The sequence below is a fragment of the Morone saxatilis genome, unplaced genomic scaffold, assembly GCF_004916995.1.
Source record: "Morone saxatilis isolate NCDOM2014 unplaced genomic scaffold, NCSU_SB_2.0 Contig23, whole genome shotgun sequence".
NCBI classification, from domain to species: Eukaryota; Metazoa; Chordata; class Actinopteri; family Moronidae; genus Morone; species Morone saxatilis.
In genome coordinates, this window is record NW_023339796.1 from 13,680,629 (window position 1) to 13,697,971 (window position 17,343).

Genomic DNA, 17,343 nt, shown 5'->3' on the forward strand with positions numbered 1-17,343 from the left:
CTGGTTTTGTTTTCAATGCCAATTATTTTTTTTATTTTGGATGCCAAATTTTAAAGTCACCGTCCTGGCTCCATAAGGTTGTGGCTTCCTGCTCCTTCGTTAGGACAGCTACTGTCTGGGAAGAGATTGTAGGCGAGTCCAACGACAAGCGGAGAGGACTGAGCCACTGGATGAAGGGAACCTGTGTATGTGCTCTGGAGTGACTGAGGGCCTCGTCCACCATTTCCAAGAGTTGGGGTCTGCTACATCGGCCTGGTCCGAGAGTGGGGGCTATCCAGAGACTGTGGGATCCTCAGGAGAGACTTTGGGCTGGGTTTATCTATTTTATTATAATAAATCTTGTGTACACTGTTGATTCGACTTGTGGTTTCTAACTCTGCTCACTCCTGATTTTAATTAAGAACCTGTGTTTTCTTAGGAGTCCTAGGCTCTCAAACCTAGGTGGCGTTGTCTGGTTCTTTTTCCAATTAATACATCTTTTAATTTATCATTGTAACTTTAGTTTTCTTTCAGCCTCGCCACATAAAGATGAGGAAAATGTGCAACCAGCTACATTTTACTTACTACTGAATTGTCTCAACTTCCAACTTGTACTTAGCATGCTCACATAAAGCTACCATTACTGTGGGTTTGAGCCAAGTAGAAAATGAACTTTATGACAGCAGAGTTTTTAAAGATGGCATCCTTTTTAAGGGCTAGTGTCTTTTTAGTGGGTGTCCAGAGGCCTTTGAGTACCATCTCAATAAATAGCATTTGAATAAACACTAACTGAATTTTGTCGGATAAAATTTGGATTATATTAGAATTTGGGTGACTTCTTATAGGACAGGATGGAAAATACCATCTCGCCACCTGTCATGTCTGGTGGTTGCTTCCAAAATACAATTGGAGCTTGTTGATTGCAAGGCTGTCGTTTTTTAAAAACCATACTTAACATATACTTAAGCATTTAAATTAACTCTTATTTGACAAATTTGGTATGACTGAGTTGTGTTTTGCACTCCATTTAGCATCCTCTGGTGTCTCTCCGTTTCTGAGAAAGCACTTTGTAACTGAAAAAAAGAACCACACTGATAAATATAAAAGTATGAACCACTGCTCTCCCCTTAATGCAGACTCTTGAGGCTACTTTACTTTCGGTCTACAAATAAAGGGAAAGTTCAGAGTTGAGGTGTTTTTCTCTAATAAGACTTTAATACAATGTTTCATGTCCACAGAGACTAGAGACTTGAGTCTGCAGTCCCACACAGACATATGAAATAATCAGTAATCTAAGTTACTATACACTTATGTTTCTGTTTCAAGTCTCCGTTACACACTCTGTCTGTCCCACTCTTTCTTGGTGAAGTACAGTAAATACTCGATAGCACTGAATTAAAAAGAGACACCTGTCAGACCCGGGTCGTGGTGACCGAATCATGAATCATGTCTGACCCATTCAAAAGAACCGACAGCCCGGGTTTAAACTGACGCTCCCGACAAACGATGACCGCTGGTAACCTCACTGACGTCCCCGCTGCCCCAAGCACGCGCCACCTCCAGTGCACCAATCGCAGACAGAGAGCTGTCCTGACGTCACTCCACAGCTTCCGGGCTGGCAGGGCTCAGATTTACAATTTTACTTCATTTTTTTGATTCGTTTTTTTATGACAGACCTGGACCTGTGATTTATAGCCAAACACACAGCGTTGACAGATGATGCCAATGTAATGCCCGCGCTTTGGTTAGAGGGATAAGGCCCATTCCCGCAGCGACGCAGGCGGAGCGGGTGAGGATAGAGGTGAGGACAGAGGTGAGGATGCATCGCTGTGTGTGTGTGTGTGCTCTGCAGATGTTTAAGAGGGACTGCTTGTTAGCCTCCGGTTCTCCTCCACAGCGCGGCACATCGCCTCCAACGTGCCACGAACCCGTGTCCGACCCTTCAGTGCGTCTTGGTGAATGCGCTGGTTTCAAACGCCAGCAGCGGAGCAGACAGCAGCCGCACTGGTTGGACGAAACCATGAATGCTAGCTGCTAGCTGCTAGCTGCTAGCATGTCTTTGAGCTGTCCGCTAGCCGCTAATCTTGATGCTGCTTCGCTAGCCTTTTATCGCTTCAGACGCGGTCCGCATGGAGCCAGACGTGTCCTGCTATGAGCTGATTATAACGACAACTGACTGCTTACGTGGTTGGGGAGTTGTGTCTAATCACACAGCAATGTGTTGTGATCTTATCCGACGTTGATGGCGATTATGTCAACTAACGACACACGAATCAAAACATGATCGATAGGATCGTTTCTGTGGCTCCACTTAAAGAGAGACCTGAAGCACAGAGGAGATAACAGTCCAGTAAATGGGTTAGAGAAGAATATACGACCTGGGGTACATAAAAGATGACGCATTATCTTAACCTTGGGAATAAGAAGATGGGAATGTGTGAAATGTTGACTAGATTCAAATCATATAGAGAGAGAGGTTGTAATGAAGCATCATGCTATATCCTGATGCTCCCTCGGGTACTGGCGCTGTAGATCAAATAGATTTAGTATCAAATAAGAGCTAGATCACTCTGGTGTGGTGAGTAAGGCTGAAAGCTTCAGTGCTCACTGAAATGCTGTTTTAATTTGAGGTGTGTGTCTGTAGTGTGTTTGCTCAAATTCCTGCCCTTGGGTTACAATTGAGTAAACTTGCCTGTTTGCACATAGTTCTGTAGGTACAGTAGTATTGCACTGGTTGCAGAAAGCTGGGTTTAATCCATTGTTTAACACTGCGCTTTACATAGCAAATCCTTATGCATCTGTTAACGCGTGGGTTTGTGTGTTCCATGCGTATTGATTTCTCTCCAAGTGAGCCTTTTGTTGGTTTGATAACGTGTCACATTGTCGTTAAAATTGTTCTTGGTTCGTTTTATTTAAAGTGAAGTGCATACTGACTATACCTGTATTACAAGTGCCACCCAGTGAGCGTTCACCCTCTGTCGTGCCTGTGCCTTCTTCGTGCATTTGCTCAACCCAAATACAGTAGACGTGTGTCAGTTGGTTGTGGTATGTGAGTTTCTGCAAAACAGGTGGGACATGTTCACCCTCCAACTGTAATTGCTCAATCGGTTTATGCAGCATGTCTTTAGATGAATGAAAGTAAAGCCAGCCGCTGTTCTAGTTGGAGCTGAGACAATTTGCATTCCTATAAAACCCTACGCTCAAATTACAGAGAGGAACTGAATTGGCCTATTTCACGTAGCAGCCCTAGATAAAGTCTGATAACGCATATGGATAGACGTACCCATGCACTCACTTTCAAATAATTGTGTTTTAGCTCTGATGCAGGGCACACAATTAGCCACCAGCCAAATGCTGGGAAAATAGGCAAGTGGCTGGAATATTTGCTGCACTCACCAGAACCATGGCCACTGGAGCACAAGAGGGTGGGGCAGTGCAGGTGACCAGTACTGGGAAGCCCTAGTTGGCTCTTAACACTCACCAATATTGTAGCTTGTGTTTGCATAAGGCGAGGACCAGCCCACCTCATGATCGGTCAGTGTTACATTCTTCTCAGTGCTGTTACATTAGCTGGCCAGGTTATGCTAACCTCCCATGTGACCAGTGGACTTCTCCTTCTAAGCTGCAGAATGAGTCACTGCCGCTACTTCTATCGTGCTCGGGCTCAGTGGCTACAGGGCCTCAATGCAAATTACCCTCTGGCCCTAAGATACACTGCAAATAGCTCAGCTCTCCAGGAGACGGTCGGAGTTGATCCAAAAGTTTTTGTAGTACAGCCAAACAAGTGAGAGCAGTAACGAGTAGAGCACATGGTATGATACCGTAGTGTCAGACGTTATTATACCTCGTGATATATGTTGCAAACTAAGGGTGAGGAAGAGACGGTGTTTCCAGAAATTGGTGATGCAATGTTTTCTTGGCTTCAGTGCAACTGCTGCTTGATTCAGCCGCATGTATTAGAAAGTTAGTATTAACTTTGTCTACAAATTGTATAAAAAATAACAGACTAACAACAACAACAGCAAATGAAAAACAGGAAAAACATCAAACTTCTCATGGAGGAGGAATAAATCTTAAATCTTGACAATGTTAAGTGCTTTTTAAATGTGCTGATGCGTCTTTATTCCAGACTATACTTCTAAAAATGTAAGTTGTCTGTCTGTCTTGCAGGTCTGGCTGTCTTGCTGCACAAAGGAACCACCGCCTGCAACCTTCAGGCTCAGAGGAAAGTCAAAATATTTAAGGAGCAGTGACGCTGCTTCTGGTTCACCTCCAGCATTGACTTGATCCTCCAAGATGAAGTTGAAGGAGGATATGAATCCCCTGCTTCTGCAGGTCTTTCGCTCTGTGGTTTGGGTCTACTCTGTCATCACCTTCATACCATGGTACTTCTTCTCCGGAGCTGGCAGCAACTTGGAGCGGGCTCGCCGGATCAAGGCACGCTCAGTGAGTAGACACCCAGCAGGGCCTTACAGAGCCATCAACAACCAAGACAAGCTGGTGGCATGGCAGCACCCCGGTGTGGACACCCTGGACAAAATGTTTGAATATGCTGCAGTGAGGTTTCCGCAGAGAGACTGTCTGGGCACCAGGGAGGTGCTCAGTGAGGAGGATGAGCTCCAGCCTAATGGCAAGGTCTTCAAGAAGGTGAGAGACACTGACCCTCGCACACATGCAACAGACAGTGTATCACCTTGTTTCATTAATCTATTCAATGTTTCAGTCTGTTGTCGGGAGCAAGGATACAGTCAGTGGGTGGTAACGATCGTCACATTCAGGTTTAGAACTGTATAAAGTTTCAGGTTAATCTGTGGGATTACAGGAAGTTGGCATGTCTGTGAGGCTGACTGCACAGTCTACCACTGTGCACAGTGTGAGGAATGTGGGTGGAAGAGTGTTACTGGTCCTTTGTCTCACAGCAGAGTCTACTCATTAACACCTGCATGGTGACAAAAGCCCTCTAGATGGCGCTAACTGACTGCTTATGAGGGATGGTGTTGTATGACTGGTAACATCAGACCTCCTTCAGATTCAACCATGTCAGAATATTGCATGTTGCCCATGTTATATTCTAATACAGAACAGCGCTCATATTGATTCCATCAACATGGATAATGTGGGTGTAAGGTTCCTAAAATCATTTAAGCATTTTGTTCATATTTATTATTGACTAAAACTGCATCTGAAAACGGGCTCTGAAGCAACTGTAGAATGTATGCACATGCATCAGGTTTCATGTTCGGTGCAGAATGTGGAAATAATCCTGAATATTGCATGCTCCTTTTGCATGTCGCGTGCAGGTAATTCTAGGGAACTATAACTGGCTGTCCTACGAGGAAGCTTATCATGCGGCAAAGTGCTTCGGCAGCGGCCTGGCAGCTCTCGGCCAGAGGCCCCAGTGTAACATCGCCATCTTCTGTGAGACCAGAGCAGAGTGGATCGTGGCAGCACAAGCCTGCTTCATGTACAATTTCCCACGTGAGTGACACACAGACACGCACGTGCATTCAGACAATTTTGGAGCCGCAGCAAAGCAACGACTGACCATCTTAACTGCGTTTGAATTTGACAGTCGTGACCCTGTACTCCACTCTCGGACCCACGGCCATCTCCCACGGTCTGAACGAGACCGAGGTCACGCACATCGTCACAAGCAAAGACCTGCTTCAGAGCCGCCTCAAGGTACCCGCTCTGAACTTTAATATGTCACTGAATTACAGGTTGTTTATTGTGTGTAACATTAGTACTCGCTAGGAAGCTCACCTTTATTTGCATTATTACTTTTTCCTCTCACGGGCCCATCTCCCTCCCTTCTACATCTACGTCACAGGCCATACTGTGTGACGTGCCGAGGCTGCAGTATGTCATCGTAGTCGACAGTAAACCCACGAGCTGGCCCAACATCCCCAGAGGCATTATGATCTACAGCATGGACGCCGTGAAGGAGATGGGATCCAAACCTAACAATAGTGAGTGTTCGTGCAATATGATTAAAAAGGTTTCTAATTTTGTCAGGGGAAATGGAAGTACACTGATTGAGGCTTAATACAAAGCCAACACCCTGATGTGTGATTGGAGTGATGTGCTGTGCCTGACAGAGGCTGAAGCAGGAGGTCGAATCAAACTCGCCAAACGCCACAATGTCACAATGACATTAGTCGACTTTTCAGGAAAATGAGGAGAAACAGAAATTGTTTGTGCTACGACTATCAATTCACTACACTATAATTTACTTACAGTATTTGATAAAGAAAATAACATATTTTAAAATCTTCAAATGGAACACACAATATACATGTAAAATATTAACTTTAATAACTAAAAATAGTTGCAGCCAAATTTCCTTCACAATCACATAGAAAACGATATATAAAATAATCTGAACCTTGTATGCAGTAAGATTCATTGAAAGAGGGAATCAATGATTGAGTTATAAGCTTTATATAATAGTGATAGATAGGGGGTTCAGAGTATAGATATGATATAGATATAGATAGATATAAATCAGATAGATAATAGATAGATAGATATAGATAGATAGATATATAGAAAATGATATATACGATATAGATAGGATAATACTGATATATCTATATCTTATATTATATCTATTCCTTATATATCTTTATATATAGAGTATATATATAGTAGATATATAATAGTATATGATATATAAGATATATATTATATAGATATATAGATAGTATATAGATATAAGAAGTAGATAGATAGATTATGATAAGATAGATAGATAGATAAGTAGAAGATAGATAGATAGATAGATATAGAGTAGAGAGATTAATAGTATATAGATAGAGAGATATAGATATAGATAGATAGATTATATAGATATAGATATAGATATATTGATTATATTTAGGTTATATTATAGATATATATATAGATTATAGATATATATAGATATATTATATAGACTATTTATAATATAGATATTAGATATATATATACGCTATATATAGGATATCGATATAATATATATATAGATATAGATATATAAGTATACGATATAGATATCATAGTATCATTATAGATATAGATATATAGAGAGTATAGATAGAGATAATAAATAATAAAGATTATGAATACTATCGTAGATATAGAAGTATATAGGATAATAGATATATTTAATAGATATACTATATCTATATTATTAATATATAACTTATATATATAATATATAGATAGATATATTAAATAGATAGATATAGATAGATTATAGATAGATATATATATATAGATATAGATAAGATATTATATATTATTATATAGTATACTATTATATATATATATTAGATTATTATATAATAGCTCATATAAGATTATATAGATATTAGCCTATATATAAATTATATAGATATTATTAGATATAATATAGATAATATATATAAGATAATATAAGATATAAGATATTATAGATTATATACGGATATATACTAATATATAGAGAGGAGAGAGAGAGAGAGAGAGAGAGAGAGATAGATATATATATCTATATATAAAAGATGAGAGAAATAACCAGCAACATATTTGAAAATCAAGTGATCAAATGGGGTAATCATTTGATCACTTGATTTTTATCTTTTTTGTATAATTGTAAATTAGATAGCTTTGGCTGTTGCATGGTTGGTTGAGCCAAACAAGCATCTTCACTTTTTTATGGATTAAATTAATTAAGAAAATAATCAATAGCTCAATTGATAATGAAATCATTCATTAGTTTCAGCCCTACAGTAAAATATGCGGACCCTCTCACATCATACAGTACAGATGTTTGAAAAGCAGCAACTTATTTTAACTGTATGTTTCTGTATTTTAATGAGAAAAAGTGTCCTCCTAATAACTCATTTTTACAACTAATGAAGATATTTATATTGTTGTGCGATCCATTTCCTCTCTAAACACCACCCGTCTGTCTCTGCAGTGGCAGTAGACCGCAGACAGCCAGAGCCCTCGGACATCGCCGTCATCATGTACACCAGCGGCTCCACAGGCATCCCCAAGGGTGTCATGATCTCCCATGGCAACATCATTGCTGGAATCACTGGCATGGCTGAGCGGATTCCAAACCTCAAGTATGCCAAACACAGATTTACGGCTATTTCTCTGACACTTCCTGTCCTCTTTGTCTTGTGTTGTGCAACTCTCCGGCTCGTGCTCTTCCTCCTCTCCGCACTGCTTTCCTCAGACACTCAGTTACCCTTTGCGCTCTTTGTCATTTCCCTTTGTTCTCTTCTTTGTCTATTGTGGAAATTAACCAGCTGTTATTTTTGTGCCGGCAGTGAAACAGACACCTACATTGGCTACCTGCCGTTGGCTCACGTTTTAGAGCTCAGCGCTGAACTGGTGTGCATCTCACATGGCTGTCGCATCGGCTACTCCTCCCCTCAGACTCTAGCCGACCAGGTCAGTGTATAAAAGCACAATCGTACAGCGTTGGCAGGGTTTTGTTGCTGTCTGTAGATCGGTTTCCATCCACCTGTTTTCTGTACATTTTCAATTTGTGCATAACAAAAAACTCAGTGGAAGGAAAAGAAAATCTTGTACCTGCTTCTTCTGCAATGGTTTAATGTCACCTGGAAAATTAGCGACACCAGCTGTAATGAATGTAAATTAATTACAATGTAAAATGCGTTAATTAATTTTCTCCTGGATGCATTACAGATATTACTAAGACTTGAACCCTCCAGCTAAGCAATTGTTTTGTTTCATTTTCACAGTCCACCAAGATAAAGAAGGGCAGTAAAGGGGATACTAGCGTGCTGAAACCTACTCTCATGGCTGCTGTACCAGTAAGTGTTTGTGTCTCTGCACAAGCCCATCAATCCAATTTAACTAATGTCATTTATCATACTACAGTCAGACCTTGAAATAAACAAATAGCATGAATAACAAATAACAGCCATATGGGCATATGGACTTAAAATGTCAGTGTTAACTGAGTTTTTTTCCCACCTGATGCGTGCAGGAGATCATGGATCGAATCTACAAGAATGTGATGACCAAAGTGGAGGAGATGAGCAAATTCCAGAAGACGCTCTTTGTGCTGGCTTACAACTACAAGATGGAGCAGATCTCCAGGGGCTACAGCACACCTCTCTGTGACAGGTAATACACATATCATATTCATACATACAGTACATGAGCAGAGTACAGCGAAGCCCGTTCGGTTGACATTTGCTTCCCCTGTGATACTTGAGCACACATTAACCTCTGCTAGAACATGGCTAATCATAACCTAGAGCCAATACTTGTTAACACTGTGTCCCTTACAAAGGGGAATGGTTCTCTAACATATGTGAATCATTGTATAGCACTGATTCGTGTAAGTAGTTCTACAGCAAAGTCAATATCTAGATGCAATGTAGATTTATTCCTAACTCTGGAATGGTCTAAATTACTTATTCTGCTGTCTGTTTTTCATTTTTGTCCTCTTCCTCCCCCTCAGTCTGGTGTTCAAAAGGGTGCGTGCACTCTTGGGAGGCAACACGCGGGTGCTGCTTTCTGGCGGGGCTCCACTCTCGGCTGCCACACAGCGCTTCATGAACATCTGCCTGTGCTGCCCTGTGGGCCAGGGCTACGGCCTGACAGAGACCTGTGGAGCTGGCACCATCAGTGAGAGTAAGAGAGAGAGCGGTTGTTTTTTCTACCCTATGTGGTAAAGGAGCAAATGTAAAGAATTTAATTTAATGTAGTTATTTGCCAATGCTACGTCATGACTTTTTTGCTGGTGTTTTTTCAGTGTGGGACTACAGCACAGGACGGGTTGGTGCTCCACTGGTTTGCTCTGAGATCACACTGAAGGACTGGGAGGAGGGTGAGTCAAGTGGCAGCTTTAGAGAAGGCGAGCCAGCGCATTGATATTTTGTATCTAATCAGGTTTGTGCTCCTCTAGGTGGTTACTACAGCACAGACAAACCCAACCCAAGGGGGGAAATTTTGATTGGCGGTCCCAACGTGACGATGGGTTACTACAAAAATGAAACCAAGAACCGCGATGACTTTTTTGTGGATGGGAACGGCCAGCGATGGTTCTGCACCGGAGACATCGGAGAGTTCCACCCTGACGGATGCCTCAAGATCATTGGTAAGAGAGCCACCAACCAGTGTGCGTGTGTGGTTGTGGTACAAGTGGTACATGTATTGGGATTGTGACTTGTGTTCTCTTTCAATAGACCGTAAGAAGGACCTGGTGAAATTGCAGGCAGGCGAGTACGTCTCTCTAGGAAAAGTGGAGGCTGTTCTGAAGAACTGCTCACTCATAGACAACATCTGTGCCTACGCCAACAGGTATAATCCTCTACACACTTCCTCTGAATCGGTTTCCTCCAGACTATTAGCGAAGTTATTTTTTTTTAATTCACATTAAAATTCCAGACGGTGTCTTTAGCTATAGCTTCATTTCTCACTCCTTAATGGTGAATGAACTAAACTTGTGATCCTTTTTTTAGTGACCAGTCGTACGTGATCAGCTTTGTGGTGCCTAACCACAAGCAGCTAATGGCGGTGGCAGAGCAGATGCAGGTGAGGGGCACAATGGAGGAGATCTGCAACAACCCCCAGATGGAGAAAGAGGTCCTCCGCATCATCACTGAGGCTGCTATATCAGGTAGGGGGGACAAATGCTTTTCTGTCTCCCTCACTTATATTCAGCCCTGCTTATGCACTCAGAGAAAATCTGATTAAAGTTGTGCAACTAGTGGTACACTCTTTGTCACATTATCAGCTCAGATTTGGTGCGATAGTGTCTGCCTTGTGCTACACTTGCACTTGTACTTCACTGTATCTGTCACTCTGACTTGTGAATCTGCTCCCCTCCCCCTCCAACTAGGAAAACTGGAGCGATTTGAGATCCCCAAGAAGATTCGTCTGAGTGCTGAGGCCTGGACACCAGAAACTGGCTTGGTCACTGACGCATTCAAACTAAAACGCAAGGAGCTTAAAACACACTACCAGGAAGACATTGAGAGGATGTACGGTGGAAAATAACCCACAGACACACTCCAAAACAACACGGAAACACATACACATGTATACTTGCACACATACACAAGGAGCTCAGAAGCCACTACCAGGGCTACTTGCAGAGGAGTTCAACTTAAGATAACGTTAACACTCACACACATTAGTACAGACACATAAAGCGCCTCATGCACCACCTCCTCGGCTTCCCTGCGACCAGCTTCGATCAACAGAGGGAGGGGAGGGGGTGAGGGAGAAAAAAACAAAACTGAATCCACGCTAATGCTCTCTTTCAAGACAGAAGGCAGAAAGGTCCCACACAGACTACTGAAACCCACCAGAACGGGCCACGTGCAACGCAATCGCGCTCATCCTTGACTGATCTTGCCTTTTAAGTTGCTATGACAACCGAGGCGGCACACCGGAGTCAGACGTCTGCATGACTCGAAGTGAAACAAAAGTTCAGGGCCGATTGTATCGGATCAGTGTCAGCGCACCCTCTCTGTTGCTTCTTCCTTCTCTACCCCCTGCCCCTTCCACCAGTTAGCTATAGGTCTTGGACTGGCAGTGCAGATTACCTGGCAGGGAATGGGGTCGCATGAGCCCGATAGAGGGATCCCGCCTGGGCTTTAAGTAACATTCAGGTGGAATCTATTGCAGGGATATCATTAAATCTTTTTAATTGATGTTTATTTTGGGGTTTTTTAAATGGGTGCTATGTTTCCTCCATGTTTTAGCTTATGGCTTTGAAACCAATTTGATGAGTGTTTTTTGTGTGTGTAAGGATTTGGTGGCCATGAGAGATTGAGCATTATTAAAAGAAACTTTTTTTTTTTCACTGTTATTTTATGGGTGCATTATTCTGAGGGTTTTTATTTCTTTTATCCTCCTGTTTTTTTATTGCCAATTTGTTTACGCTAATTATATTTAATGAACTTTGTTTACTAGCTTTTTTTTTTTGTCTATATCTCCCCTTATTTGCCATTCCAATGTGTTCCAAAGTTTGTACTTTTTGAGTGTGTGTTTACTGACTTGACAAGTAGAAGTCTTCAGTCCCTTCTGCTTTCGGCCTTTGCAGCAGGGTCAGACATCAATTGTAAAAGGCAACCATTGAGAATTTTTTCCATTCCTGCTCATTACCCCGCCCCCCCCCCCAAGCTCTAAAACTGTTTTCAATGTCTTAGCAGCCCCTGGATGCCTCCCAACCTGTGTCTTATTGGTTATTCTGTTGGTCCGTTGACATACCGTAGCCCTACCACATCTGCCACGTATTCCTCCAGTCATGACCAATGCATTGCATGGACGTCTCCAAGGGAACGTAGCCTGTAGGAAAATAGTTAGCCTTCAGTTGTTTATTCCTCCCGGTTATTGTACATGTTATCCTTTTTTTGCCATAGGTTACGATTACATAGCTGCTGTTACCTTTTTTTACTTCTAAATATGAAATATAAAATGAATGTGCAATATTTATACACAAATTTTAAAAAGTATGTAGGAAGGAAAAACGCACATACAGAAGCCCCTCCATAGTGTATGAATGTTTAGGCCTGTCCACTTCAGTGCATATTAGAAGACTTGTAGGAACATCAGCATAGGAATAAAGAAGAGGATCGTAGAGAGACACTGACAGGGAAGTCTAGACGTAGCCCACTTGAACGTACTGTGCTAAACAATGTAATGTCCTTTTTAATAAGACTGTAAAGTGAAAAAATCTCATATTTGGCATTGTAGAAATTGCATGATGAAAAGCGTGCAACTGTACCCAAGCGCTTGAATTCGCATTTGAGAGAAAAACTTATGACCACAACTCCTTATTTAATAGTGAGTAATATAGCAAAAGCTCACTTGACCTCATAGAGTGCTAGTAACATTTCTGTGTCTTCAATTTGGTTTATGTGTGTGATACTGTATGTGCAATGTATATAAAAAGGTCAACTGCCATTTATTTAAACTCTTGTACAACATTATATACATTTATTACTGTAGGCTTTCAGATTGGTGGGGATATTCTCTGTATGGACACTCTTACTTCAGTCTTTATTTCTTCTCTCAATGGGCAGAAGATGAAATAATGTTTGGTCAGTGGTCCTTTGTAAGGGCAACATCTGTCCCACAGCTGACCTCTCGGAATGCAAAAATCCTGCTTTGCATTAACTGAAGACATTTAGCATTGAACAGGTACAGGCACTCACTCTAACTACTTTTATCATATGTCTACTGGCTCAACGCAGAAGGGGGTTATTTTAGCATGTACAAATTTGACAAACGCCGTCATGACGAGGTGGGAACTCATTCCTCCCTGTTTTTTTTATAACGTGTCTCTCCTGACATTTCAGTGGAAAGTCAGTAGCTTAATGTGCTGTTTTGCTGCTTTTCCTCTGCCTGGCTAGAGGCGGCTAGTTGCCTTCTGACACACATGAGCTGTCTTCAGGGGTCTTAAGAATGTGAAACGCTCCCTGGGTTTTTGTTGATAGCACACATGCCCATGTCCTAATACACCCATTTGTACATCCAATGGCGAGGCAAAGACAGCGGTTGGTACGAAGATGAATTTTTACCTCCGCTGTTGTTGTTTTTTGCTTGTGTTGTAAATAAATTGAGAGAGGAGGGGATCAGTGATCAAACTACATTCAATCTACCAATAATTGTACAGTTGTAAAGTATCCTACTAACATATTTAATAATCTTTGTTACTGACCATTTTTTGGGGGGGGATCTCCTCCTTGTTTTGTGTGGTTAAATGACCCAGCAAGTCAGGTTATTGCAAGTGTCTCCTTCCTTTATTTATTTGTGATTTGGCCTTGAAAAATATGTAATGAAATAAAAAAGTTTGTGTTGTAATTACTGTCACTGCTGCTTTGTGTGTTTTTTAGAGGTGTGTCGGTGCGTGCTTAACACCTGAATGCAAATCTGTAAGGCACAATGTGTGACTGATACAATCAGCAGCTTGATTAGAATCATCCTGAAACCAGAGTTTCTATGGCAACGAAGGCCAGTGATGTCAGTGCGTGTGTGTGTGCTTGAGCGAATGTGGTCTGTGAGAGACTGTGTGGTGCGTCGATGCAAATGGAACATGCAGTTCTGGGAGTCAACCTTCAATCAGAGCTAGTAAACAAAGGATTTTCTTTTCCTTTCAGTATTTTTCACAACAACGCTGAGTCAAAGACGTGCAATCGATTCATTTATTAAAAGGAACAAGCTCAGCTCACTGCTCCTTCCGCGTACACCTGCTATCCTGCTGCCATACGTATTTGAATAAACCTGGGTCCAGCATTTTAACACACTTACACACTTACACACTTCTTAGGATAAAGAGGATCGATTCATCTCAGATATTAGGCCCTGATTTACACCAGTGTTTAGTTCCAGCTGTAGATGTTCATTATGAATTAATCTACAGATTTTTCAATAGTGAAACACAGCCATCACAGTTTCCCAGAGCCTAAGCTGACATATTTAAATTACCTTTTTTTGTCGGACCGAGGTCCAAAAGTTAGTTTACTATCATAGAAGACAAAATATTGAAATTTGGAAAGCTTCAGAATGCATATGAAGCTATAACACACATTACATTGAGCTTAGTACTGGATCTTTAACAAACCACTCACATAAAAAAAAGAAAACATGGGTGGTTAAAATCCTGCATGGTGGTTCCGCCTGCACTGCTTTTGCATTTCATTTAAAATAAAACAGTAGCTACAAGACCACAGAGAGATGAGTGATTCTTCTAACCCCTCCTCTCGTCTGTATTCCCTCCATCCAACCCTATGGGACTGGAGAGTGCGTCAGAGGCATAATGCTCCCTTCATTAGCCCACTGATTCTGACGCAGACACACACACACACACACACACACACACACATACACACGGAGTGTCTCTACCACAAAGACAACAACAACAACGGCACCAAGCAGCAGGGAACTGTGAAGGACATCTTCCCTATTGTATGAATGTGGTTTGTGTGTGTGTGTGTGTGTGTGTATGTGTTTCTTTGCTTGCCTTCTCATTGCTCTCTGACACTTTATTCCAACTTTTTTATATCTCCTACTCTCTCTCTCTGTCTCCCTTGCTTGCTTCTTCTTCCTGTCTACTTATGACTCAGAAGTGCGCAAAAAAAAAACTTTTATCAGTGTGTGCACACTCCAGTGTGAGCCAATAAGCCATGTTGGAGTTTACCCAAGGATGAGCGGAGCTGAACCGGAGCTGCCTCATAACTCTGGAGAGGTGGGTGGTGGCTGGAGAAAACTGAGAATAATTACATCTGAGGCTGAAAGATGGTGGTACAGGGAGGACTGGGACTCACATATGACGTTGGACTGTTGAAATGATATATAAGACACAGCAAAGTACAGTTAGAGATATGAGGTGCTGCTATCTCACCTTAAATGAGTGAAAGACGAAACCAAAATTGCCTTAGTACATAAAAGCAAAATGCCCAGCAGTTATATACTATATATATATATAGATAGATATATATATATATATATATATAGAGAAAAAACACCAATATATATAAATGAGACATTTTTCTTTTGATGTACTAAGGCAATTTTGGATTTCAGTCTTTCACTCCATTTAAATGTGAGATAGCAGCAATTAATCACTGGAACAAGCAGATACAGAATATATTTCTTGTTATTTGATGTTAAAGAGGAAAACATGTTTCATCTGACTTTGAAGTTACTTTGGGGGCATTTACGGAGAAAGCATTGGCCACATTTCCTCATCATCTAATTGGAAAGTTAGTGAATGTGATGCTCTACTTTTTGGTTGACTGTGTCTCCCATATTGTGCGCACTCCTGCTGATTTTGTTTTTGGTCATGAAGTGTCAGAATGACCTTTGGCTGCAGCTCAGTAACACAGGCTGCACCATGCAAGGCACGGGCCCCGGCTTAGCTCAGCTGGGGCATCATGACGCGAGGGCCAAAGTGGAGGTGGGAAAACGTGTGAGGTCTGGCAATGAGCTTGAGCAGAGAGGGAGAGAGCGAGACACGAGGGGGAAGATAGGAGAAGAGTGGGGAAGGGTGGGGTGGATGCTGTGTGTAAGGATGGAGAAGCAGAGGGAGAGGCAACCGATATGTCTCAGCGATGACTCACCGATGCTGGGTATTTATAGCATCAGGAGGGAGGGAGGGAGATGTGGGGGCGGAGGAGCGAAGGGGGCAAACGGTTTGGGAGGCGGCCAGGACAGCATCATCACACCGCCGACAGGGAGTGGTGGAGGGAGAGACAGAGACCGCAGAGATAAAGCTCCAGAAAAGAAAAGGGGGAGGAAAAGGGAAAGAGAGAGGGATGGTGGGAGGGACAAAAGCAGAGAAGGAGGTTGAAAAACAGGCAAAGTGGAGGAGAGGAGGGAGGGGTGGATGAATGAGACTGAGCATAATGGAAAGATGAGAGGATGAACTGTGAAGAAGAGGATGGGAGACAAAAATAGAACAGCATTGGCATGAGAAAGAGCATATTGAAAAAAACTCACATACACAACAGTCTTGCTGGGCGTGCCACACTGCAGAGACAACTGCTTGTTAACACAGAACATGTGGGCGGACATAAGAATTGGACATATTGGGTTTTGGATAACAAATCTACAGTATCTTTGTTTGAGCTGATATGTGACCAACATAATTACACGTTTACTGACTCACACTTGCAAACACACACTTTTTGCACACATCCCTGCAGCCTCGCATTTAGACACTGGCCAGATGGAGTCATGCAGAAGGGGACAGGGAAAGGTGGCAGACTTTAATGGACATAAAAATCACCACGGTTGCCTAGACACTGTACATCTCAAGTGATCGAAACACATAAGGGTGTTACATGCACAACCAATTAGGGACGCAAAAAAAGACCAAGATCCAATTACAGAGGCAAAAGAGACTATCTGGAGCTTCACATGTAATTATAATAATTTGTGCTGTAAATATGTGCTGGTATATTCAGTGGCTGTTTGTATAATGACATTAATAAATGTGACTGAACTTCATGCCTTACATACAGACCCCTCAGTTTTGACAAAGTGTAATTTCCCTACATGGTGGCTTTCTGTTTCTTATTCTGCTCTCTTCATTGACAGGTGAAGATTTCTTCATAAAAAAACCACATCCTGCCTCTGCCTTTGATGACGTCAGCCAGTGCGTCACGCTGCATCCCTTACCACAGACACTACCATAACCTGTGCACGCGCGCGCTCATATGCACATGCACAGTGGGGGAGGGCACATACATACACAAGCACAATGTCGGTTTGTTGAAAAGGGATGAGTCAGAACACCAAGGTGAACACTCGAAGCCAATAATATGTACAGGGTGAAAAAAGCAGGAGGGGTGGACGGTAATAATAATGAGTGAAAAGAGTAACAGGTTAGTGGGAGGCATGGAG

The 17,343-nt window shown here is 42.0% G+C and overlaps 1 protein-coding gene across 4 annotated transcripts; it reads left to right on the top strand.

The window, feature by feature from the left end:
- Positions 1-1,579: 1,579 nt before the first annotated feature.
- On the top strand, positions 1,580-11,199 carry acsl3b (acyl-CoA synthetase long chain family member 3b). Of its 4 annotated transcripts, none has more exons than XM_035671380.1 (15): positions 1,580-1,792; positions 4,150-4,626; positions 5,280-5,457; positions 5,552-5,661; positions 5,810-5,948; positions 7,922-8,072; positions 8,280-8,403; positions 8,718-8,789; positions 8,966-9,105; positions 9,446-9,618; positions 9,740-9,814; positions 9,893-10,084; positions 10,173-10,287; positions 10,449-10,606; positions 10,829-11,199. In XM_035671380.1, exons 2-15 carry the CDS (start codon positions 4,276-4,278, stop codon positions 10,984-10,986), a joined length of 2,136 nt encoding a protein of 711 aa, XP_035527273.1. In that variant the 5' UTR covers positions 1,580-1,792; positions 4,150-4,275; the 3' UTR covers positions 10,987-11,199. The 4 variants fall into 4 exon arrangements, with proteins under 4 accessions (XP_035527273.1, XP_035527274.1, XP_035527275.1 ...); XM_035671381.1 differs by having other exon boundaries at positions 1,580-1,780; XM_035671382.1 differs by lacking the exon at positions 1,580-1,792 and adding an exon at positions 1,794-1,924.
- Positions 11,200-17,343: the final 6,144 nt, after the last annotated feature.